The following is a 22,680-nucleotide window of genomic DNA, read 5'->3' as shown; positions in this document are numbered from 1 at the left end:
GCCTTAGGAACGTACAGTTTGCACGAAGGTGTGGTAGCATCCCGCATTCGAGCTTCGATGCTGATAGTGAGCTTTCCTAGGTGGTAAGACGAGTGCTCATTCGATGTTAACCCGTATGTTCGCATCCTTATTCTCAGACAAACGCTGCTCTTACCTCATACGGTAAGATCGATATGGCGCGCTCGGCCCCTCTCATTGACAAACAGGAGCATGGCTGGTTCCCACGCCACCTCGGCCTCAGTTCGCCGGAAGGCCCCCGTTCGTTCGAATTCGGCCATTCCGCGCCTCCTGCGCGCTGCGCACCCTTACATCATACCTTGACACATCCTCGTTTTCGCGCTGCCCGCGCGCGTGGGCGTGATGTGCCTTTGCAGGCCTTCAAGGCCCTTGAAGCTTCAGGAGCAGTGCCCTCGATGAGATGCGGAATGGGGCGGGTGCGCAACGGACGTGCGGTGCAGGGGAGCGCAGGGGCCCTGCCCTAAGGCGAGTCAGCGTCACTTCTCCCATGGGACAACCTTGTTTCTGCCAATCAGGGGCTTCAACCAGAATCTCGACGTAGGCCGACGCTTGTTTCTGGACTGCGGATTACCAGACTGGTTATCGTTCACTCACGTCGAACTGGAGTCGAACCGCTGTACTCCACCGGAGCTCTCGGAGACAGCTTTACGTGGCTGCGTGCGGTGCACGAAAGAGGGGTAGATGATGCGCTCGAGGGTTCCTCCTGATCCACTGCATGTTGGCTGCCGGCCAATCAACAGGGAACCGCAGTGCGCACGCCTGCCGCTGCAAGTCGACTGGCCCTTCCCCGATCAAAATTCAATGGGCATCTCGGAGCGGAATCTAACTATGGCGCGTACACACGATTGTCAACTGGGTGCTGTGCAAGTCCCTAATGAGGCACACGCTATATAGCCTATATAGCCTACAGACACCCCCTCAGGCCACTGCCAAGCTCTAGGTCATCTCCAGCTGCCCTCAACATGCGTCCCAGTAGTCTCCTCTTCACTGGCCTCAGCGCCGTCAGCACCGCACTCGCCGCTCCCCACGTTGTGGCACGTGCTGATAACTCTAGTAACCCCCTTGGCTTGTCCCAGACCGGTGCGCGGATCATTTTTTCATGTCTGACCAGCGTCTGATTGGCATGCAGATCTTGAAGTTCTGGCCTTTGCTGCGAACCTGGAGAACCTCGAAGTCAACTTCTATACATTGGCCTTGAGCACGTTCAACGACACGGACTTCACCAATGCTGGCTTCCCGAACGGCACCCGTGGCCGCTTCCAGCAGATCCTTCAGCACGAGCAGGTCCACATATCGTTACTGCAGAGCATCTTGGGTTCTCTTACTCCCCAGCCTTGCAATTATTCCTTGTACGTCGTGCGATACCGTCCGGAGTGCGTCTTCAACCATTGACTGCCCACCTAGCCCAATCAACCAGGTCTCTGATGTGGTTGCTATCTCCTTCGCCCTCGAGTCCACCGGCGAGGCTGCCTACATGGGCGGCTTGCAGGTCCTCGAGAACAAGCAGGTCCTGACCACCGCCGCCGTACGTTCCCCTTTCGTTGAGATATCTGTACTACCAATTAACACCCGCTTGTCTTTGTAGTCAATTGAGGCTGTCGAGGCTCGTCAGTCTTCCTTCGTCGCTGGGCTCAACGGCCTCGCGCCGTGGTACGGTCCTTTCGACACACCCCTAAACGAGACCCAGGTTATATCTCTCGCCTGTGAGTACTATACCGTGGTTATCTAGAGTCAGTTTGTTTACATCTGTTCAGCCGGATTCATTGTCTCCTGCCCGTCCTCGAACTTCCCGCTCACTGTTGAGCCGGTGCCGGCGCTCACGGTGACGCCCTCGTCCAACCTGACAGTGGGTATCAACGTCACTGTCGCCATCGGCGCGCCTGACTTCAACTCAAGCAACTTCCCTATCGTCGACACGAACCTGACGACGGCGCCGAACAACTCGCCCGCGAGCGGCAAGTTCCTTGCGTACTTCCACGGCGGGCTCAATGTCAGCTACTCGCCGATTGCCTCGGACAACACGACGACGATCCCCGAGGGCCTCGCCGGCGTCGTCTGGGCCCAGGTTGTCACGACGAACACGAGTGCTCCGACGCTCAATGATACCGTCTCGGGCGTCGCGATGCTCAACATCCCCGTCTCCCCCGCCGCGAATAATTCGTTCAACTAGGGATTTCATCATGGACGGCCCACAATTGACACTGTAGTATGCTCGTCTGCAGCCGCACGTCTATATCGAATCATCGTGGCAGTTCATATCTATCGCTACAGTTATAAAAATGGACCATGGACCGGCTACTACCCGTTGTAGTATGGACTTAGACCTTTTCCATCTTGCGTGCCATATGTTACTGCACTGGGTCATTTGCATCTCATGCGGCTTTTCCAACTCGTCGTATCGGTATCATTAGCCGAAATACAAATAACGGTGTTTGCTGCTTACTATCTAGTGCGGTATCAATCATCGTTCTCTCGGCGGGCAGCAATTTAATTTCCTCGGATGTCCACGGCTCCCTCACTTCCCACCGTGGCACGAGACAGTCGCAGATCAGCATTTGACACCAGCACTTTACCCGGGGTGCGATGCTGTATCATTATTCACAAAAATGAGTAATATTGTAGGCCGCAAATTCTGGCGAAAAAGAGTCGCAGCATGCACTCTGGCAGGAGTGAGTTTCGATGAGCACAGGCAGACTCCCGGAGCACCACATGGCGAAGCGGCTTCGTCTGGCAAGGCGGTGCTCGATGGGTAGACTGGTCAGCTGGAGTCGCTGCGCTCTGCCACAGCGATGCGATGCGAGCTTGCGCAAGGAAACCGACCTGGAATGTATGAGTTACCACCCAGCCAAAGAAACCCTAACCCGAGCGAGCCGCTAATTTGATTTTGTGCTAGATTTTGTGCAGAATATCGATCGAGGGCCTTGACAAAGCGTGGATATTGTGTATATATACAGAATATAAACGAATAGATACCCAGATCTCAGACTGTGCTATAGGAGTCGCTGCGTTGGTTCAAGCGTGATTCTCTGTCGTCTGATGCTCGGGCAGGCTTGGATGGCGTGACGCGCTTGCCCTAGATCGTGTGCGACCATGATACAACTTGTGGGTATCGGCTGTGCCTACTGTCGATATCCGATCCCGCAATTAACAGCAATCATAACATAACGGAACGCGATATTAATTTTATCGTAAAAATATATGATGTGCTGCTCATAGACAGCCTCTAAGCCGACACCGATACATATGGGCCTGACAAGGTGCAGTTCGCACTACGCCCGTTATATATGCATCATCTCCAGTGTCGCGCACCCAACTGTGGGAACTATTACCATGATTGGTCCCTCCAGGTTTTTACTACTACCGGAAAATCTTGCCTCTGGGCTTGGCACGAGTTTCACAGCGTCTGAGAGAAGTGGGGTTGGATGGGCGAAATTCAATTGACACTACGCAGATCACCTGAAATGTCCCAGTCAAGCCATCAAAACTGTTTCATTTTCGGAGACTTAACCGGGGCTTTCTGGTGTCCCAAAATGATAGATTTGCTACCACTTTTGTAGCCATATTGAGTCATTTCAGGTTCATTTCAGGATACACAAAATTTATCATTTTCCTGCACCGCAAATGGCTACGAAAGTGGTAGCAAATCTATCATTTTGGGACACCAGAAAGCCCCGGTTAAGTCTCCGAAAATGAAACAGTTTTGATGGCTTGACTGGGACATTTCAGGTGATCTGAAATCAGCTTATGCCCGTAGTGTGATGTGCCGTTTACAGATAGCTGGGCATCATTTACTCTGCTGACACTATGGCGCACTGGAGCTCCGAGTCGGGCGCGCATCGCATTTACTTCATGAGTCTGAAATCACTACTGTACCTGCGTGGCTTGGCACAAGCTTTACAGTCAAACTGATCACTGCTATGTTTCCTCAGACCCTGTGAAACTTGTGTCAAGCTACACGGGTAGTGATTCTTTGATATGTAACACAAGTACGTAATCAGATGCACTGACTGTCCCGCTGTCACCTGAAACCTGGTCAGTTCAGAGTTCAGAGACCTTCCGTTACCCATGATCACGATTTAGTGACCGAAGCGTGACTTGGGCAGGCGCAAGCTCATCAGGCAAGGCCGCCATTGGCAGCACGCGTGCATGGGATGTGACTAGCTTGTGTAGCTAATAGGCCAATTTTAGTTTTATGTGTCGGAAAGTATTGAGTTTGGGCGTTGACGAGTAGATATTGAGCAAAGTACCGAATATATTTAAAGGCGCCTGACTCGGAGTCACGCTGATGCTATGGCAGTTCATCGCCCCATCGTGGCCGTGACTACCAGTTCAAACTCGGCCTGGTCAGAGGCTGTGCGGTCGTGACTTAAACTTTCGGTCGTATGTTTACAGTATTTTTATGCAGAGGCGGCACTAAATTCTCTCACTTCTCTTCTCATTTCCCCCTTGCATTGGCTTTCACGCTTCGGCACTTCCTGCTTCCTTTCATCGCTTGCGAATAATTCTTTGTACACAGCTTCTCTGCTTTATTGTTATCTTCTCTTACACATTTAATCTCGTTCCGCAATGCCTCGCTTTGTGTCGGTCGCTCCCTTCTTCCTCTTCGCACTTCCCCTTGCATTTGCCACCCCCATTGCCACTAGAGACTCTAGTAATGGTTCCAATGCATCCGACAATGATGTTCAGGCGTACTTGAGCGCTCACAACTCGGTTCGCGAACAACATGGCGCTGCAGCTTTGACTTGGAACAACGAACTCGCCGCCAAGGCTCAACAGTGGGCGGACGGCTGCATATTCCAGCATTCCGGCGGGACCCTGGGACCTTTCGGAGGTATGGTTTATGGTCTCAGCATGGGGATAGTGTAACTAAACGTGTTTGCAGAGAATCTCGCTGCTGGAACTGGCAGCAGTTTCGGTATCGCTAGTGCTGTTGGGTCTTGGGCAAGCGAAGCTTGTGCGTATTCTCGACCCTGGCACCAGCTTCGTCCATACTTAACATTCGACACCTCTAGCCCAATACAATCCGAGCAACCCTGTGGCGTCCCACTTCACCCAGATGGTTTGGAAGGCTACCACTGAGCTTGGATGTGCCGAGCAACAGTGCAACGGCATCTTTTCCGCGAGCTTCGGGGTACGTTTCTCCGGCGTTGGCAGCTGACGACACTGAACGTGACTTGTTGCTCCAGCCCGCAAGCTACTTCGTCTGCGAATATTCTGTTCAGGGCAATGTGATTGGACAGTTTGCGTGCGTATTTATGTTTAACGCGTACAGAGGATGCTTGGCTTACTTCTCTGACTAGACAAAACGTGCAAGCTTAGAACATAGGCACTTGGTTGAGCTCTGCCGAACTTGGGATTTCTTGCGGCTGGTGTCCGCGCTTTATTTCGTCTTCTTTGGAATTTGTTTGTAACGATGCAAGTGATTTATGAGACCTTGTTATCACGCGCGACTATTGGCCGTTCTATTGTCTGTGCCTGAGTATTGGAGCCTCGAAGGGGGGACAGGTAAAGCGCCTGTGGCGCTTGAGAACAACGCCACGAAGACATCGCTTTCGGCGCAGTCCGAGGGCTCGCCATCACTATGAATTCACGCTCGTCGTACGGCCGGTCGGCGTTTTCTAGCATAGCATATATTGTTATTGTTCTGATTCTCACTTTCTTTCATCGACCTCTCGTGCGCTGTTATTCTCTCCCAAGCCTACTAGTAGCCGTCCGAACCACTCCTGGCAACAGGAACTGGACTCGGAACTTCAATGCCGCATGCGGCTATCGGTGCCGCCTATGCCATAATAGCTCGTTTTTGCCTCACATGCCGGCTATATTCTTGATACGCAGGTGCTGACCGACCAAGAAGCTTGTGGTTTGTCGGACATTCCCCAGGCGCCTTTCAAGGTCTCTCAAGCCGTCCTAAGGCGCCAAGAGGGAGACCCCGCTTCCAAGAGCTCTCAAGCGCGAACAAACTTATTCAAGAGTACCCGCAGGACTGTTCCAAGAGCGCCCGAGGTGGTTCCAAGAGCTCCTAAGATCTTTCTAGCTTCGCAATTGCTTAGCAGCTACTAAATACACATCCATGCATGGATGCCCACTCACCGGTACTGCTTGCCATGCTTCATCTCTTGTACATGCATATCTACACACAAAGGATAGTAAACAAGACAGTATGGTTCTGAGAATGCACCTGACATACCTTTCTTCCACTGACTGCTCCAGCAATCTCAATGCGTCGGCCACCAGCACCCTGCTCTGCACTTGAGGTTAGTACACATCCTACAGTTTATGAGCATTGTTACTCACTGGGCACAAAGGTCCGTTGTGGGAGAGGAGGCATCAGCAAAGCATAGCGGGAGCGCGCAGCGTGGGCAGCAACGCTGCATGATGGAACTGGTGATGGTCGAACTTCGCTAACGCCTGAGAACACGGCTCTCGGCTAGTCCCGAGATCCATCAGGCCTCGAGCACAAGCTCTAAGTGCTGAAAGCACTGGAGCAACCGGCAGGACGTCACGCGTTACAGCTGGCGACTGGTGCCGCTCGCTTGGAAGTGCTTGAGACAGGCCCGCACGCACTTGAAAGCCATTTGAAGCGCGACCTGATCTCGCGATGAATGATCGGGACTTGGGAGACCTTGAGGCTGTCAGCCTTTGCTTGGGTGAGACTTGCAACCATCACACCGGTGTTTTAAGTTCTTGATATGGCAAGTCAAGAGCGTTCCAAGAGATCCCCAAGGCGCGCGTCTTGAGAGAGCCAAACCGGATTTACGACATTTCTCTCGCTTTCAGCTTGGATCGGCGGATTGTCGCGCATCGAGTCGGAAGTTCCAGCGTATCTCAAATGTCTATCACACCCTGGGCAAAGCCGAGGTCCCGAAAGTAAAGGCACGTAGTATAATGTACTTAGTTCAGATGCCGAGGAGGGCCATTACAGCCGGTCTACCGCTATATCAACCAAGAGTATGCCCGAGCCTGTCTCGTAGCTTACGAATCGCAGCCGAAGGGTGGCTCTCAGGAAGCCTGAGAGTGGGGGACTCAGCCATGTAAAATTCATGTTCATTGATTTTTGGCTTGGCTCGACACTCTCGTAGAAAGCCAAGTTGGTGAAGTGCGCTTCCGAACCACCCTCCTTCATACCATTCGCGAAATTGGTGGATCCCGTCTTATTTATGTGCCTACCGACGACTAACGTCCCTTCAGACGAGCTTGCCCACGAGGTCATTCCTCAGCACCCCACATTACAACCGCATCAATGCATGCCGTTCTTCTCTAGCTTCTGGGCGTACCACTCCTTATACGGAATGCCTGCCGTGTTGGCAAAGTACCTGGGTCCCTGCAGGGTTATGTACCAACTCGGATCAACGAGGCGAGGAAGGTATAACTCTATACTCACGAGCTTCAGGGACTCGGGTCGAAGTTCTCGCCCCCGACGACGACGTTGGACCGCGCCTTAACATCAAGGCCGAGCTCTTCGCTGTGGTGGCATTAGCAATGTGCTGCGTAAAGAGACTATGAAATGCGCTCACATGGTCGTTCCGCTACGGTGCCCCAGACGGAGAGTTTGAAGGTGTAGAGGACGGTATAGTGAGTCTCTGGGAATCGGTACATGCCTTATAGTGTGTACTAACCTTGGAAGGAATTGCGGGAAGTTGTGCGGTGGTGGCTTTTGCTTCCTTGGCGTCCTTGGGGTGGGGGAGGTGAGAGCGGAACTTGTTAAAGAAGAGTTTCGCGGCCGAGCGAAGCCCGCTGAGGACCTTTCTCGAGTCGCATGTGGAGGGACATGTCACTGAATCTAGATGAAAAACCTGAAACTTATCCCGATGGGTGTGCTCCTCGACGCGCGAGTCATCACGTCTCCACCCGATTAGGCAAGAGGCGCTCGGGTATTGCCGTCCAACGCATATGTCTCTCCTCTCTTTTTCTCCCCCCTTGCCCTGGGCAACTCTCTGGCAATAGTCTGCCGTCTCAGCCCTTGCCAGAACTAAATTGCTTGCACCCGTCTGATCCATGTTCACCAGGCCTTCTGCTAGGTGTTCCGCAACTTGACTGATTGCAACTCGTTCGCAGGTATTCATCACATCCCTTGCTGTAACAACTACTGCCGTCTGCGGTCTCTGCTCACGCCTCCCAGAAGAGAGGGAATCGGACCGAGACTAGCCTTACCGACCATCTCAGCGGATATCTTGCGTCCTGATCACTCGCGCACAGGTCTTTTCAACGCCATAATTGTTGCATTCACCTTCAGCGGAATGTGATTCACGCCACTTAGTCATTATGTGTCATGCGGCCCGCCCAGCGGGCACTGTCGAAGCTCGTTCCTCTCGCGAGCTAACGTACTGCCTAATAGGCGCGATACGTATGGCGATAGATGGCCCACCAAATCACTTCTTAAGCCGTGCGAGCGATAGCCTACACTCGCTACAGCTCATACTCCCGCACCCCTCATGTTCACTGTATTGGAACAGTCAGACCAGACTCTTGTCCCAGTTTATTCACGATCGTGAGCATTATCTCTCGTGCTTGATGAACCGACGCTCATACCTCTGTCTACCAGCCTCACCCCAAACTATACGTTCGCAGCTGCTCAGTGTAAGTACACTGTTTGCTTCCCATTGCGCTGCTCATGATATACGTCTCTCAGGCCTCACTGTCTACTAATTCCTTATAACCGTCGCTGACGAGATGAAGCTCACGTGAAAGAGGCCTGTAACTGTCTCTGCTGTACTTCCTGGCTCAATACGGTGGTGCATACTCCGGTCTATCACTCTGCAACTTGTCCTAACTACCCCGAATGTAAGTACAGCGTGCCATCAATCACATAAACTTAAGATGTCGTCTTACAGGAGTAAGCGCGGTCTCTGTAGCCTGTGCGCAACTGATGACTTAACTGAAATCCGAACGAACAGCTGCCTGCGACTCGGCATCCTCAGCTGGTCGCCTATGTCCACTGCTGAGATCGAGATGCGCATGCAGGAACTATCTATTTATTAAGCACAATAACGCAACCGTTTATCCTGGTGTGTACCCTGCTTTCTGTCGACTTTTTGACGCTAATGAACTAGCCGCACAGCTCATTAACCGCTTTATGATTAACCTGCGGACGGCCGACTCAGAGGAGTCAGACTACTCCGTGTATACCACCTCTCGGCGGCGAGGACTGTCCACGGTGTAATTCCGGGGGGGGGGGGGTTCGGCGAATCGGCTGGGCAGCAATGATGAGACGCTGCAGAATGGTCGGGACGATGTCGAGCCCTAGGACGAAGAGAATAACGTCGCGGAAGTAAACAGAGCAGGACTTTATAATGAGACTACCGCGAGGGCACGAACAAACGCCTAATATTGCATCAGAATACGCTTTACTCCAGAAGTTGAAAAATATGGGTAGCTGTCGTGGGCTACATCGTCGGGAGGGACATCGCGCAAGCGTTCGTAGTCTATTCGGCGGGTATTGATCCGCACCTACATATGTCTTAGATATGAACGCGGGACGCGATACAAAGTAAATATGAGCAAACAACGTGCGCACGAGGCGCCGGAAAGGACGAGAAATACGAACCCAAAATTAAACATCGTCTGTAGACCTCTCGTCAGAACCACCTTTTAGTCTACTTTGTGAGCCTAGCTTACCTGAGAGAAATTTTACAACTGTATCGTCTGGGCGTCTTTATCAGTTTCGATCATCTGAGGCAGTGTTGCGGAGGAAAATCAGATGTAACTTACAGGTAACTTAGATCTTGACGGGAATACCTTAAGATATGGGTGTCGCAAAGCTAGATACTATAGCTACATTAGACCCTCCGTATCACACCTCGATCTAGCTCAGAACAGTCGTAATTCCTAGCGTATAAGTGCACATCGATGCTCTGCCAGTGGTGCTCTACGAGCCTCTCTTTTTCCGTCTCCTGTCATCCAAAGCACATTCCGTCCCGGGTTAATCTCGTACAGCATTACTCTCCCGCATTTACACTTGTATAATCACAAACATTCTTTCTGTGGAACTGCGAACCTTGACCGACGGTCGCCGGTGACAGTACCGCGGTTGCCGCGCGACAGGTGACAAATTATACTGTAACTTACGGGCTTTACTTAGTGTAACTTACAAATTAGGCGCTCACGTAAGAAACCGAAGCTTACATCCACTTACAGTTCTATGTTCGCTATTTACTGACACTAGCCGGCCGGCAATTTCTTCCGCAATACTAAGAAAGGGGGCTGATCCGTCCAGCTATCCCTCAAGAAGCCAGCTCCTACAATCCTAGGAAACAACTCCGCTTACTCCCTTTTCCAAACACGTCCGGAACCAATATCGGCCTTGATGAGGTCCGCGACCTTCTCGCCAATAGCGTAACATGGCGCGGTCTGCAAGCCACCGCTTCAGCGACGGAGCCTTCGCACAGCGCCATGTCGGACGACTCACCGTGTGCCCCGCATTGATCTCGGGGAAGATGGACGCGTCCGCGACACGTACGTTCCCGATGCCGTGAACGCGCAGGAAGGGGTCGACGACCCCCGCGTCCTCGACCGGCGCCATCCGGCACGTACACGTGGGGTGGTACATCGTCTGGACGTGCTCGCGCACCCAGCGCTCGAGCGCCGCGTCGTCAAGCATGCCGATGTTGTGGTTGAGGTCCGGGTGCCCGTCGCCCGCGGGGTCGATCATCGCTGCCAACGGCGCCGTGTGCGCGATCTTGTCCAGCAGGCGCACGCCCCGAATCAGACATTTCACGTCGCTCTTCCCCTCGTCCGAGAGATACATTGGGTCCAGCACCGGTGCATCGTCCGGGTTCTTGGACCGCAGGCGCAGTGTTCCGTGGCTCTTCGGTCTGGTTCCAAACACATCAGAAGTTGCCAATGAAGGATGCTGCGAAGCCCACGCACCTCAGGAGCACGCAATGCAGACCAAAAGTGTACTGGCCAGGACAGGCAGGTCCTTTCAAATTATGTTCGATGTATGTCATTATGGAGTTGTACAACTCGAGATCTGGGGCGCCTGCACCGGTCGTCAGGTCTTCCGGCATCGTCTCGGGAGGGTACTGGCTTAGTGGAAAAAGGTCGAGATCGTCACTTCGGACAAACGCGGCAGCTTCAGCAATCTGCATCGCGTTTGAGCTCGGTGGTGCGGCGGATAGGTAGAGGTACGTACGTTGGTGGTGAGTGGACCAGTGCCAGTGAGCTTATATTGAGCCAACGCCGACATCAGCTTCAAGTTCTGCTCGAAGGTTTGCGGCTTCAGGAAGCTCAACGAGCTCTTGGTCTTGTCTAGATAATGAAGGTCCACGACGATGTGATCTCTCAAATGTGAGCCGACTCCTGCGAGATCTTTGACGATCGGGATATCCAACGACTGGAGATGATCGGCAGGGCCGACGCCTGATAGCATGAGGATTTGAGGGGAATGGACGGCACCCGCACTACATCGCCGACCTATAAGCGCATACAACAGCAGCAAAAGGGATGGCCACTCACGAAAGCACGACCTCTTTTAGCGCCTTGGCGACGAACTTGTTACCCGCCTTGTCCTTGAACTCGACGCCTGTGGCGACCGGTGACCCCGAGCTCGTGTCAAACAGGATGCGCTGCACCCGTGCATTAGTTGCAACCTTCAGGTTTGGTCGGGCAAGAACGTCCGAGGTCATATATGCGGTTTCGGCTGTGGACCGGCGACCTTTAGGATCGATGTAAGTCATAATCTGCAATATGTCAGCATCGTCCGGACGGTGAACATATGAAGCCGCGTACCTTTGTCACGCCCAGGGGACCCTTGTGCGTATTGACATCATGACTGTGAGCGATACCTGCGTTCAGAGAAGACTTGATGAATGCTTTAGAATTTGGGGCAAAGTGTCCATGATAACCGGCTACAACCCGTCTTCAGCTACGGCCCACCAGAGGAGAATAGGTCGACTTACTGCGCACAAAGCCTTCCGCCCCATGGAGCGTGACGTCGACGTCTGGGAACTGCTTGCTAGGGCTGTATTTCTCAAACTTCCGGAAATAGCTTATGGACGATCGTCAGTCCAAAGACCAGGTGTAAACGTTACCACTTACGGATGAAGCTCCTGGAATGTCCAACCTGTCGCACCGGTCTGCCCCTTCTGCAACTCCGCCCATTCATCGTAGTCCGTGGGTGCGCCGAAGTTGAACCTGCGGCATGGTCAGCGTGCTTTACCGGAATCAACACGAGAAGAACACCGACATCATTGCATTCATATTGGTGCCTTCACGGAATCAGGTGAGTATATACAAATAATTTGGTGTTCGTGTACAGGACTCACAACCACCAAGTAATTTGGCTGTCGAAAGCCGGAACAGGGTCAGCAACTGACGTGACAACGAGGGTGCTTGGAAGACTGACCTCTTGGCCAATAGATTTGCCTTCCGCCAGCATGCTCTTGGGGTTCTGTAAACATGCCCCATTCGTGCTCAGTAAGCCAGAAACCGGTCCATGCGCATGGGATTTGAGCCTCGGGGAGATTGAGACCACTGAAATGGCACGGTGAGCGGCGTGTCGAGTGTTGGTTCGGGAGGTCAGAGGAGCGCACCTTTGCCCCGCCTCGAGAAGGAGTACCCGGATGGAGGGGTCTTCAGACAGACGTGCGGCAATGCAACAGCCGGTCGTGCCTGCATTTCGCGATGCTTGAGCACGGTACCGGGGCGCGTATTGCGTCAGAGCACCTACCTCCGCCAATGATGATAACGTCGAACTCGTCGTGGGCATACTCGTTGTCTGTTCCCTTGGCCTTCCGTGCCACTTGCGACAGGTCGGTGATGAGCTTGCTGGCCTGCGCTGATTTGACCGTTGTTTGCTTCCGTGAGTACCATGCGAGCACAATGCAGAAGGCGCCGAGGGCCGCCGAGGTGCGAACGAGCGGCGAATTCATGGCAATTTGCACGTTGGGACTCTGGAGGATCGAGGTGAGCTTGTTCATCGCTGTGGAATATTTGTTGCGGGCAAACAGACGGGTGGCGAAGCTGGCAAAGTGTGGGGTTTTTTTTGCAGGTAGACAGATGGGTGGTGAGATGTGGGAAGAAATGGGACCAATCTGGATTCAGGAGGATCATATTTGTACTCTGCACGGTAGTTTATCTGACCCTTGAAGCCGACGGTGTTTCGGATTCTCATCCCATGGGACGTGTTGCATCGATAATAGATACAGACTTGGAACGTCAGATGAGTCGTAAGCCGAGCGTGGATCGTAAGCTGAATGAGTACTGTACCCGCACGACAAGTCCCGTCACGCGTCACGTAGCCCTCCCGACCGCCGCCTTTGGGGGCGGCGGTCGCGTCATCAAAAGGGGCGCCGCTGTTCACATTTTTTCCTCCCTCAAAATCAATATTTGAGTTTTTTGGGCCTGCGGAGCAAAACGTGCGAGAAAAAACCCACTTGAGCTTCGGTGGCGCTATCATTGTCCCTTTCTATGTTACTACCCTGTAGTATCCGCCTGGGCCGCCGCAACCGCCTGGCCACCGTATTTCTGACCGGTATCACAAGCCACCGTCGAACTCGTCGCTTCGCCGATCTGGTTGTCGACCGTCACATGTCACACTGGCCGTACGATTACAGTAAACGCGGTCGGTGAAACGAAACGGTAAGATGTGCTGGAGCGCTGACGCGCGCGCATACAATACTTGGAAGATGCTGCACTGGCGAGCTCTAACGCTGCTCTCTCCCCCTCAAGTAGGTGCGGGCTCGGCTCGGGCTCAGAACCCGGGCTCGTGGCGACGTCGAGCCGAGCTCTGAACCCGAGCCAAGCCCGAGCCCGGCCCAATCCGCAGGCCTACCTACCATAAGGTGAGCATTCTGCTACAAAAAGTGAGGCTATTAGGCTTCTATTGCATGTACTTACCAGACCACAGCGAGGTCCTCAAACGGGCGCCTACAGCGGACGTCGAACGGCGACGCTCGGCGACTGTCCGGTCTATAGAGTCAGTATCTCGTTTCTTATGTGTATGCAAAACTGTTCTTACCTTCTGAACTCAGCGCAGTGGGTGCACCTGAGCCTGCGCTCCCGGGCCGGGCTCAGGCTCGGCTTCACCCCGAGCCCGGCCCAGGCCCGGCTCGGGGTAGATGCGGACTTTGAATTTAATATCCAAAGATAACCAAAGATATGCAAAGACCCCCTTTTTCTGTCTCAGAGACACAGCCACATCCCACCAACAACTCCCAACCGCGTGTACTTGTCTTAGACTCATATTTGCCCCAGCAGCAAGGCTGCGCACTATCACGGTCGTCTCAGCGTCGGCTCCTATCAGCCGCAAGAAACGGGCTGTATGCAGTTGGACCGCGGCTTAGCTGAAGCATCCATTGGCGTGGTATGTCAGTTGGATCAGTCATCTAGCTTACTGGCGTCCTGCAATGGTCGCCTCGAGCTCGGCAGGCGATTGTACGGAAAGAACAAGATACGATGCACGTCATAAGTGCACGCCCTGTCGCTCACCTGGGCCGCAAGAAAACCAGATGGGTTGGGCAGGAGGCCATATTGTCTCGCTCGGTGCAGATTTTGTATCGATAACCCTCCACGTCATCTGTGTGATCCACGTCTACTCACTGCGAGCTCTGCGTGCGCGCGTGCATGACTTGAAGACGCCTCGCTCTGCATTGCGGTAGGGCTGTGACGGGCCATGTAAGTCCAACCTGCGCCTGGAAGCTGGTCTTCGTCCGATCGACTGGACATGCGGGCTCGGGCTCACACCCGAGCCCTCGAGCGCCCGTTCTGACCGTGAGCGCTTGTGCGCTCGGGCCCTCAGACGCCCGTTCTCCCGCGACATCCCCGAGCTAGGCCCAGCATTGTCATGCTTTGACTGTCGCGTCGACCTTCGCTTTTGCGCTAGATGCTCACAGCATTATCCTCTTTGAGCCATTACTATGCCCATCTCGGAGTTTCTGCTAGCTCTTGCCGGTGACTCTGTCTCTGTGCTCTCAGCTCCAGAGTTTTGAGCATATGGAGCGGCGGCCCTGGGCCACGAAGACGTCGTTCACCGCGCGGATGGTCAGCATGTCAGCGTGTGCTTCTTGCTTATACTGCTCTTTGATGTTATTCGGTACAATATAGATGTATGTCTCGTGGTCGAAGCTTAAGACACTGAAGGTACTGACATCACTTGCTCAGTAATGTAAACTACAACGTCCGCGGTTCGCTCGTCCTCGCTGGCACTAACGTGCTTATCCTGACCCGGATCAAGACAATTCAGACACTGGAAGAATACTTGTCGTGTTAACAAGAGCGACGTGTCTGCTGCGTGACGGCTAGTAATCTCCCATGCACCGTCGCTGAGACCTAGATGTCCGTACGGGTGCTATTTATCTCATGTAAGTGCCGCATAACACAGCTGCTGACAAACGACTTTTCTGCGGTAGGTCTCCGACATGGTACGCAGGCGAATGACTGACGTCGTACTTGCCCCGTTCGTCACAGCTCTGGTGTGTACTTTACGTCCTGTTAGCTCCCTTATTGCTCATGTATTAGCCACACAGCGCCTCGTATTCACTAACCGCTTCATGATCAGCCTCCAGACAGCAGACTCGGACATGCCGAGAGTAGCAAACGCTGCCGGGTTAGACGACTCACGTTCGCGATGTTTACCTCTAAAACGAGTCAGGGCCGGCTAGTCAATGTATATACTAGTCTCAGCCAGAGCGCGACGCTCAGGTTTTCCCGATGTTGTCAGCGTCAGACTGACACCCGTCAGTTGACGTCAAGGGCGTCAGGCGCCCAGCAGAGGCGGGGCGCCTGTCGTGAGGCGGGCAGCGGGAGCGCGGCAGGCGCAACGGGAGCGTCACCATTGTCGGTGGAAGTAGTGATTAATAAATTAATTATATATTCATTCCATAATAACAATGATGTGTGTTGCTGATCCAGGGTGCGCACGTACTGCCCCATGCCTCTCAACATGACCACCCTAGCTCCAGTGCCGGTACACTCTGTGTCGCACCGCACGTTCACGGCAGCGCCCGTCAACACTGTCCGGCCAAGACATGCATTACTCCTGCTAATCTGTTTGTATACCCAAAGGAGTCGGAGCCCACAGCACATTATGATTTCTTCTGGCATGGAGCCGTGAAGAATCTGGAGGGGGATTTGGCAACTTACCGTACGACCTGCTTCATGCTCTGTCGGTGACTATAAATATATTACATAAAGATCTGTGACTAAGCGTGCTCTGTCTCGGATCTTTCCGACTGACCCGTCAGTGACTGACTGACGGGTCTTGACTGACACCAGGTATCAGACGGGTCATGACGGCCGTCAGCGACAACACTGGGCTTTCCTACATCAAGAGGGTCGGGCGCCCAAAACAACCGACACCGACGACCAGGCTATTCGATGCTGCTCGACGGTGCCGAGGGCGGCGAGGAGAGAAGGTAGTGATTATCACAACAACTTCAACGCTACGTACTACCGACGACAAAATATTTTGATATTTATTCACATTACTGTCTGTGCGAAGGACCTTCGATGGCGACTACGAAACAGCCCTGGCGGCTCTCGCGAAGGAGCGTGGTGGACGCTATTCAGTGACACGTAAAACAGGAGTTGGATTTATATAACATGGTACAAGCTCGCGAGAGACAATATGTGTCCTCGCTGCTATCTTCGAGGTTCACATAAACGGCATGACTAATCAGGCTTACCATCGGCAACAGCCGACTGACTGGTTAACGATACAGATTTCAAGAGGCAAACGGGAGTTTACTTTCGGGGCATGTGGGTGACATACGAGTCATATACGAGTTATGCTCTAGGAAAACACACACAAAAATACTCTGTACACTACTGACAGTCGCGCTTAATAACGTCACACGCTGTTAGCACGACTCAGCAAACGATCAGAATTTACCCACAGGGCACAGGTGTGATGCTTGGAGATTTGCCCATCTTCGCGATTACCTAGCCATGTGAATGGGTAGAGCAGACAAATCAACAACGCGGATGTTGTTGGTACCATATACGCTGGGTCGCGTGTTAACGACGCTATTCTTGTCGCGAGGCTTGATTGACATACTCCCAGCCGTGTCTATGTGGACAGACAAGGTTAGCTGCTTGCCATCGTACCGACCTAATCAATGGTACGTACGCCAACCAGAATAGGTGTTCTCGCGAACATATGCTGTACGTCGCGACTCGGCACCTACTCGCGCGGACTGCCAGGTACCATACGTCCCTTCGTCGATTTTAACGCTTCGTCTAGGAAGCCGTTCTTCGACAACAAGCGCCTTAAATGGCTCCGTCTGGGTCACCTTGCGAATAATTTTGATTGCGCTAGCTATAATATCCAGATCGATATCCTCCTCGTAGTAGTGCGGGTCGATTGCCGGCCGCACCTTCGGGTCAGCAAACTGAATCTAGATGGGCACGAATAAGAAGCCGTTCAAAACAAGCTCAAGGGAGCCCTTCAGATCGCCATGAAAAGCTTTCAGGACAGCTGGCCTATAAGCTCGCGCACAAGACTCGCAGTGCTATCCGGACCTTCTCGGCAGACTCCTCGTCGTCGAGCACCCTGGAAGTGATCAGGCCACGATCTCCGACCATCTCTGCACAGAATATCAACGTCGCATTGAATGGACGCAAAGTGAAAGATTGACGAATCCGGCTGACAACCATTGCGACATGTTCCTGCACGTTCGTGCCGGCCGGGGCCAAGTCCAGCCGGACAGTGGTACCCAGAGGCCCAAGGACTTCCCGGTCGCCGATGCCGCTGAGTTCCAAGACCTGTGGTGACTTCACAGTGCTGCAAGATTAAGTCAGCGTACAAAAAGCGTTGTGACCTTAGAAATACGTGCCTAGCAGAGACAATGACCTCTTTGCGTGCAAAGACCTTGTGCACTTGTCCACCATAATCGAACTCGGCCACAATCACGCCGACGTCTTCGTGTTCGTGTTCGGAAGCATTGATCTTCTACACATACGCATTCGCCGGGACCTTGAGGTTGGGACAGTCGAGCGCAAGATAGAGGTAGCCCTACAGGCACGTTCGACACTGGGCTGGCCACATGAATTCACACGGCTCCGTCCTAGCAATATCGCCGTCGAGCGCCGTCCTTATCTTATCGATCCCGTTCTCCGCATGGTGCGTCGCTGTGCCAGATCACGGCTGCAAAACGCACATGTTTTGCAGGTAGCGTCGGCGCCACGGCTGTCCCATAATGTCCCATCCGAACGAGAGCAGAATCGGGTCATCGTATCCCACAACGTCCGACTTGTACGAATTCTTGAATTTACTACGCACCCTGTTCGCATACTTGTGAAAGTCCTCCCAGTTCCAGCCCTCACTAGGCCTCACTGCCAAGCTTGCCCACAGCTAGTGCGGTAATCCGGGGATCAGGATTACTGAGTCAACTCGGCGCGCATGGAGGCATGTCATCCATCTCTTCGCGCGCTCCCCGTGTAGGCCTGATTGTGGCGTTGCAAGGTATTTCTAGTCATATCCGGGGTCATCGATGGTTTTTTACCCAGCCAGCAGGGTCATCAGAAGACATTTCGTAAGTGAGCGACGAAAGCTTAAGCGACAGATGCAAACCCAAACTAGCGGGCCGTCGAGGTGAGCGGGGCCTGCCTTCAACAAAGCGACAGGTGTGTTCGGGTTCCCGCTCAGCTTGGCTGCCACAATGCAGCCTGCAGCCTAACATATGAGATGTGTCAGCAGCATATTGCGAGATTCTGTTTTGATACATACGCCGCCGCCTGCAGCATATTGATGAGACATGGAGAGTGGCTGTTACGAGAATGATATGCGACTCACCGACAACAACAACGAAATCGTATTTTTTCCTTGAGACGTCAGCAATTCTAGCCAACTTCTGCTCCATGATGTAGTGTGCACTGACAATGCAGTCAACGAACAAGGTGCAGATGCAATGATCTCGCGACGCTCCCCCCCTTTAGTTGTATGATCCTGACTGTTTCCAAGAAGGCTGGCGTAGGCTGGCGCCAGCAAGTTTCAAACACCTGTACCTATAGTGCTTCATCTGATCAGAGGCGATGCGATGAGCACTCCAATCTGAGACAAACTGCCTAAAGCGACCTCAAGATTTCCGAGAACATCGGGTTGCAGACAGCGGTGAACACTGAACAGTAGAAGAGAATAATAAAGCAGGAAGAGATCCTCGAGTAGACGACACATGCTCAGACACAACCTCGATAAACCGGCCAGTGACACGCTCGCCGCTATAATGGTACGCTGGCCTACGGCGCATACCGACGAGATGGCTGCAGTCCAACTGTATACAGCCCGTTTGTTGCAATTGCGACTGGCAGGCGCCGGCATCGGTTCACGGCCGTAGTGCGCAGCCTTGTAGATGTGGGTCTAAGACAAGTATACGCAGTTGGGAGCAGTCGGTGGGATGCGGCTGTGTTTCTGAAATGGAAAAGGTAGATCTTTGCATATCTTTGGGGAGGAAAGAGCAGTGTTACTCGGTTAGTGCAGCACCTTCCAAGTATCCGCGCCAGCGCTACAGCACACTTTATCGTTTCGTTTCCCCACCGACTGCGTTTACTCACCCGGCTTACGACGCGTCCGACGTTCTATCTCTGTATCTATTGATCAATGCATCACGCCCCGTGGTACCCGTGGGATGAACAGGACGGCGTACTAGCATTGCAACCCGAATCACGGTCGGTTACCTTCCATGTAACTCGATCGGCAAGGTACAAATAGGGTCCTCTTGGAACAAGACCGGTCCCGCCGCTTCTCACAACACATCACACATCTGTCTGCGCGCAGCTCACAGCTCACAGCGATGGACAAGCTCACCTCAATCCTCCAGAGTCCCAAAGTGCAGACGGCCATGGATTCGCCGCTCGTGCGCACCTCGGCGGCCCTCAGTGCCTTCTGCATTGTGCTCGCATGGTACTCACGGAACCAGAAAGCGGTCAAGGCAGCGCAGGCGAGCAAGCTCATCACCGACCTGTCGCAGGTGGCACGGAAGGTCGAGAGAAAAGACAAAGAGTACGCCCACGACGAGTTCGACGTTATCATCATTGGCGGAGGTGCGTGATCCGACATATTGCGCATTCCGGTGCCGTGCTCACGCGTCACGCAACGCAGGCACGGCTGGCTGTGCCATTGCCGCACGTCTGTCTGAAGACCCCTCCATCCGGGTGCTCGTTCTCGAGGCAGGACAAAGGTGCGCTCGTCCGGCCCCCGAGCCAGCACGCCGCTCACCGTGCCGTCTCAGTGCTCTCAATCTCCCCCAGGCCCAGATCCCATGCGCATACGGCGGTTTCTGGATGAGAGAACACGAGTGGGGCATGTTCACAGAACCCCAAAAGCATGCTGGCGGAAGGCGGGTCTATTGGCCAAGAGGTCAGTCTTCCAAGCACCCTCGTTGTCCCGTCGGCTGCTGACTCTGTTCCGGCTTTCGACAGCCAAATTACTTGGTGGTTGTGAGTCCTGCACACGAACATCTGATTCTTTGCACGTACTCATGTGATTCTGCGAAGGCTCCAACATGAATGCGATGGTGTCGGTGTTCTTCTCGTGGTGACCCTGGGAAAGCACGCTGACCGTACCGCAGATTCCATTTCGGCGCACCCACGGACTACGATGAATGGGCGGAGTTGCAGAAGGGGCAGACCGGTGCAACAGGTTGGACATTCCAGGAGCTTCATCCGTAAGTGGCAACATCTACGCCCCGGCCTTTGGACTGACACTCTGCCCCAAGCTACTTCCGGAAGTTTGAGAAATACAACCCGAGCAAGCAGTTCCCGGGTGTCGACGTCACGCTCCGTGGGGCGGAAGGCTTTGTGCGCAGTTGGTCGGTTTACTCACGTCTGGTGGGCCGTAGCTGAAGACGGGTTGTAGCCGGTTATCATGGACACTTTGCCCCGAGTTCGAAAGCATTCATCAAAGCTTCTCTGAACGCCGGTATCGCTCATAGCCATGATGTCAATACACACAAGGGGACTTTGGGTGTAACAAAGGCACGTGTTGTCGTACCCCTACCCTCCGGACGATGCTGACATATTGCAGATTATGACTTACATCGATCCTAAAGGTCGCCGGTCCACAGCCGAAACCGCATATATGACCCCGGACGTTCTTGCCCGACCAAACCTGAAGGTCGCAACTAATGCACGGGTGCAGCGCATCTTGTTTGACACGAGCTCTGGGTCACCGGTCGCCACAGGCGTCGAGTTCAAGGACAAGGCGAGTAACAAGTTCGTCGCCAAGGCTCTGAAAGAGGTCGTGCTTTCGTGAGTGGCCAACCCTTTTGCTGCTGTTGTATGCGCTTATAGGTCGGTGATGTAGTGCGGGTGCTGTCCACTCCCCTCAAATCCTCATGCTGTCAGGCGTCGGCCCTGCCGATCATCTCCAGTCGTTGGATATCCCGGTCGTCAAAGATCTCGCAGGAGTCGGCTCACATTTGACAGACCACATCACCCTAGACCTTCATTATCTAGACAAGACCAAGAGCTCGTTGAGCTTCCTCAGGCCGAAAACCTTCGGGCAGTCCTTGAAGCTGATGTCGGCGTTGGCTCAATATAAGCTCACTGGCACTGGCCCACTCACCTGCAACGTGCGTATCTCATGCATCCACTGCACCACTCGAGCTCAAACGCGATATAGGTTGCTGAAGCTGCTGGGTTCGTCCGAAGTGACGATCCCGACCTGTTCCCGCTGAACCAGTATCCTCCTGAGACGATGGCGGAAGACCTGACCACTGGCGCAGGCGCCCCAGATCTCGAGTTATACACCACCCCGATGACATACTTCGAACACGGTTTGAAAGGACCTGCCTGTCCTGGCCAGTACACTTTTGGTCTGCATTGCGTGCTCCTGAGGTGCGTGGGCTTCGCAGCATCCTTCATTGGCAACTTCTGATGTGTTTGGAACCAGACCGAAGAGCCACGGAACACTGCGCCTGCGGTCCAAGAACCCGGACGATGCACCGGTGCTGGACCCGATGTACCTCTCGGACGAGGGGAAGAGCGACGTGCGGTGCCTCATCCGGGGCGTGCGCCTGCTGGACAAGATCGCGCACACGGCGCCGCTTGCAGCGATGATCGACCCCGCGGGCGACGGGCACCCGGACCTCAACCACAATATCGGCATGCTTGACGACGCGGCGCTCGAGCGCTGGGTGCGCGAGCGTGTCCAGACGTTGTACCACCCCGCGTGCACGTGCCGGATGGCGCCGGTCGAGGACGCGGGGGTCGTCGACCCCTTCCTGCGCGTGCACGGCATCGGGAACGTGCGCGTCGCGGACGCGTCCATCTTCCCCGAGATCAATGCGGGGCACACGGTGAGTCGTCTGACCTGGAGCTGTGCGAAGGCTGCTTTCGCTGAAGCGGTGGCTTGCAGGCCGCGCCGTGTTTTGCCATCGGCGAGAAGGTCGCGGACCTCATCAAGGCCGATATTGGTTCTGGACGTGTTTGGAAGAAGAAATGAGCGAAGTTAGTTTTTCGGACTCTACGGGGGATGGCTTCTTGAGGGACAGCTGGACGATTGGACACTGCATCGAATCTGGGCCTCCATGTTGGGTTATCTTCACATAACCCTTTTGCATCTACACATGGTTTTGCAGGTACTCTGAGCTCATGTCACTATTATTCAAGCACCTATATTGGTTTGTGGCGACAGCAAAATGATTGTGCCTATATAGCTAGAACAGCGCACCAGCACTGGCATTTGAACAACTAGCGTGATGTGTTAGATCTAGACCAGCGAGTTCA

General features: G+C 53.7%; 5 protein-coding genes across 5 annotated transcripts; 3 read left to right on the top strand and 2 right to left on the bottom strand.

Moving 5' to 3' along the window:
* Window positions 1-921: 921 nt before the first annotated feature.
* Window positions 922-2,446, top strand: PHACADRAFT_208391 (uncharacterized protein). Its single transcript, XM_007395043.1, has 5 exons — window positions 922-1,098; window positions 1,148-1,367; window positions 1,423-1,543; window positions 1,604-1,721; window positions 1,773-2,446. The coding sequence occupies exons 1-5, from the start codon at window positions 981-983 to the stop codon at window positions 2,186-2,188; spliced, it is 993 nt and encodes a 330-aa protein (XP_007395105.1). The 5' UTR covers window positions 922-980; the 3' UTR covers window positions 2,189-2,446.
* A 2,076-nt stretch (window positions 2,447-4,522) lies between these two features.
* PHACADRAFT_208390 (uncharacterized protein) lies at window positions 4,523-5,337 on the top strand (the record flags this gene model as incomplete). The annotated part of the gene is made up of 5 exons (XM_007395042.1): window positions 4,523-4,849; window positions 4,901-4,972; window positions 5,031-5,149; window positions 5,205-5,263; window positions 5,319-5,337. Exons 1-5 carry the CDS (start codon window positions 4,585-4,587, stop codon window positions 5,335-5,337), a joined length of 534 nt encoding a protein of 177 aa, XP_007395104.1. The 5' UTR covers window positions 4,523-4,584.
* Window positions 5,338-7,042: 1,705 nt separating this feature from the next.
* Window positions 7,043-12,935, bottom strand: PHACADRAFT_208389 (uncharacterized protein; the record flags this gene model as incomplete). Its single annotated transcript, XM_007395041.1, has 14 exons — window positions 7,043-7,480; window positions 10,283-10,365; window positions 10,424-10,829; window positions 10,885-11,099; window positions 11,150-11,417; window positions 11,473-11,696; window positions 11,746-11,864; window positions 11,916-12,004; window positions 12,055-12,150; window positions 12,203-12,224; window positions 12,282-12,299; window positions 12,362-12,489; window positions 12,549-12,627; window positions 12,686-12,935. 14 exons carry the CDS (start codon window positions 12,933-12,935, stop codon window positions 7,405-7,407), a joined length of 2,073 nt encoding a protein of 690 aa, XP_007395103.1. The 3' UTR covers window positions 7,043-7,404.
* Window positions 12,936-16,665: 3,730 nt separating this feature from the next.
* Window positions 16,666-18,815, bottom strand: PHACADRAFT_208388 (uncharacterized protein; the record flags this gene model as incomplete). Its single annotated transcript, XM_007395040.1, has 8 exons — window positions 16,666-17,023; window positions 17,084-17,351; window positions 17,476-17,540; window positions 17,592-17,718; window positions 17,786-17,905; window positions 18,527-18,628; window positions 18,683-18,690; window positions 18,749-18,815. 8 exons carry the CDS (start codon window positions 18,813-18,815, stop codon window positions 16,893-16,895), a joined length of 888 nt encoding a protein of 295 aa, XP_007395102.1. The 3' UTR covers window positions 16,666-16,892.
* A 939-nt stretch (window positions 18,816-19,754) lies between these two features.
* On the top strand, window positions 19,755-22,617 carry PHACADRAFT_254976 (uncharacterized protein). The gene is made up of 13 exons (XM_007395039.1): window positions 19,755-19,995; window positions 20,054-20,132; window positions 20,184-20,311; window positions 20,374-20,391; window positions 20,449-20,470; window positions 20,523-20,618; window positions 20,670-20,758; window positions 20,810-20,928; window positions 20,978-21,201; window positions 21,257-21,524; window positions 21,575-21,789; window positions 21,845-22,250; window positions 22,310-22,617. Exons 1-13 carry the CDS (start codon window positions 19,794-19,796, stop codon window positions 22,394-22,396), a joined length of 1,953 nt encoding a protein of 650 aa, XP_007395101.1. The 5' UTR covers window positions 19,755-19,793; the 3' UTR covers window positions 22,397-22,617.
* Window positions 22,618-22,680: the final 63 nt, after the last annotated feature.

This window comes from Phanerochaete carnosa, assembly GCF_000300595.1.
Source record: "Phanerochaete carnosa HHB-10118-sp unplaced genomic scaffold PHACAscaffold_4, whole genome shotgun sequence".
Classification (NCBI taxonomy): Eukaryota; Fungi; Basidiomycota; class Agaricomycetes; order Polyporales; family Phanerochaetaceae; genus Phanerochaete; species Phanerochaete carnosa.
This window is presented reverse-complemented; position numbering and strand designations above follow the sequence as displayed.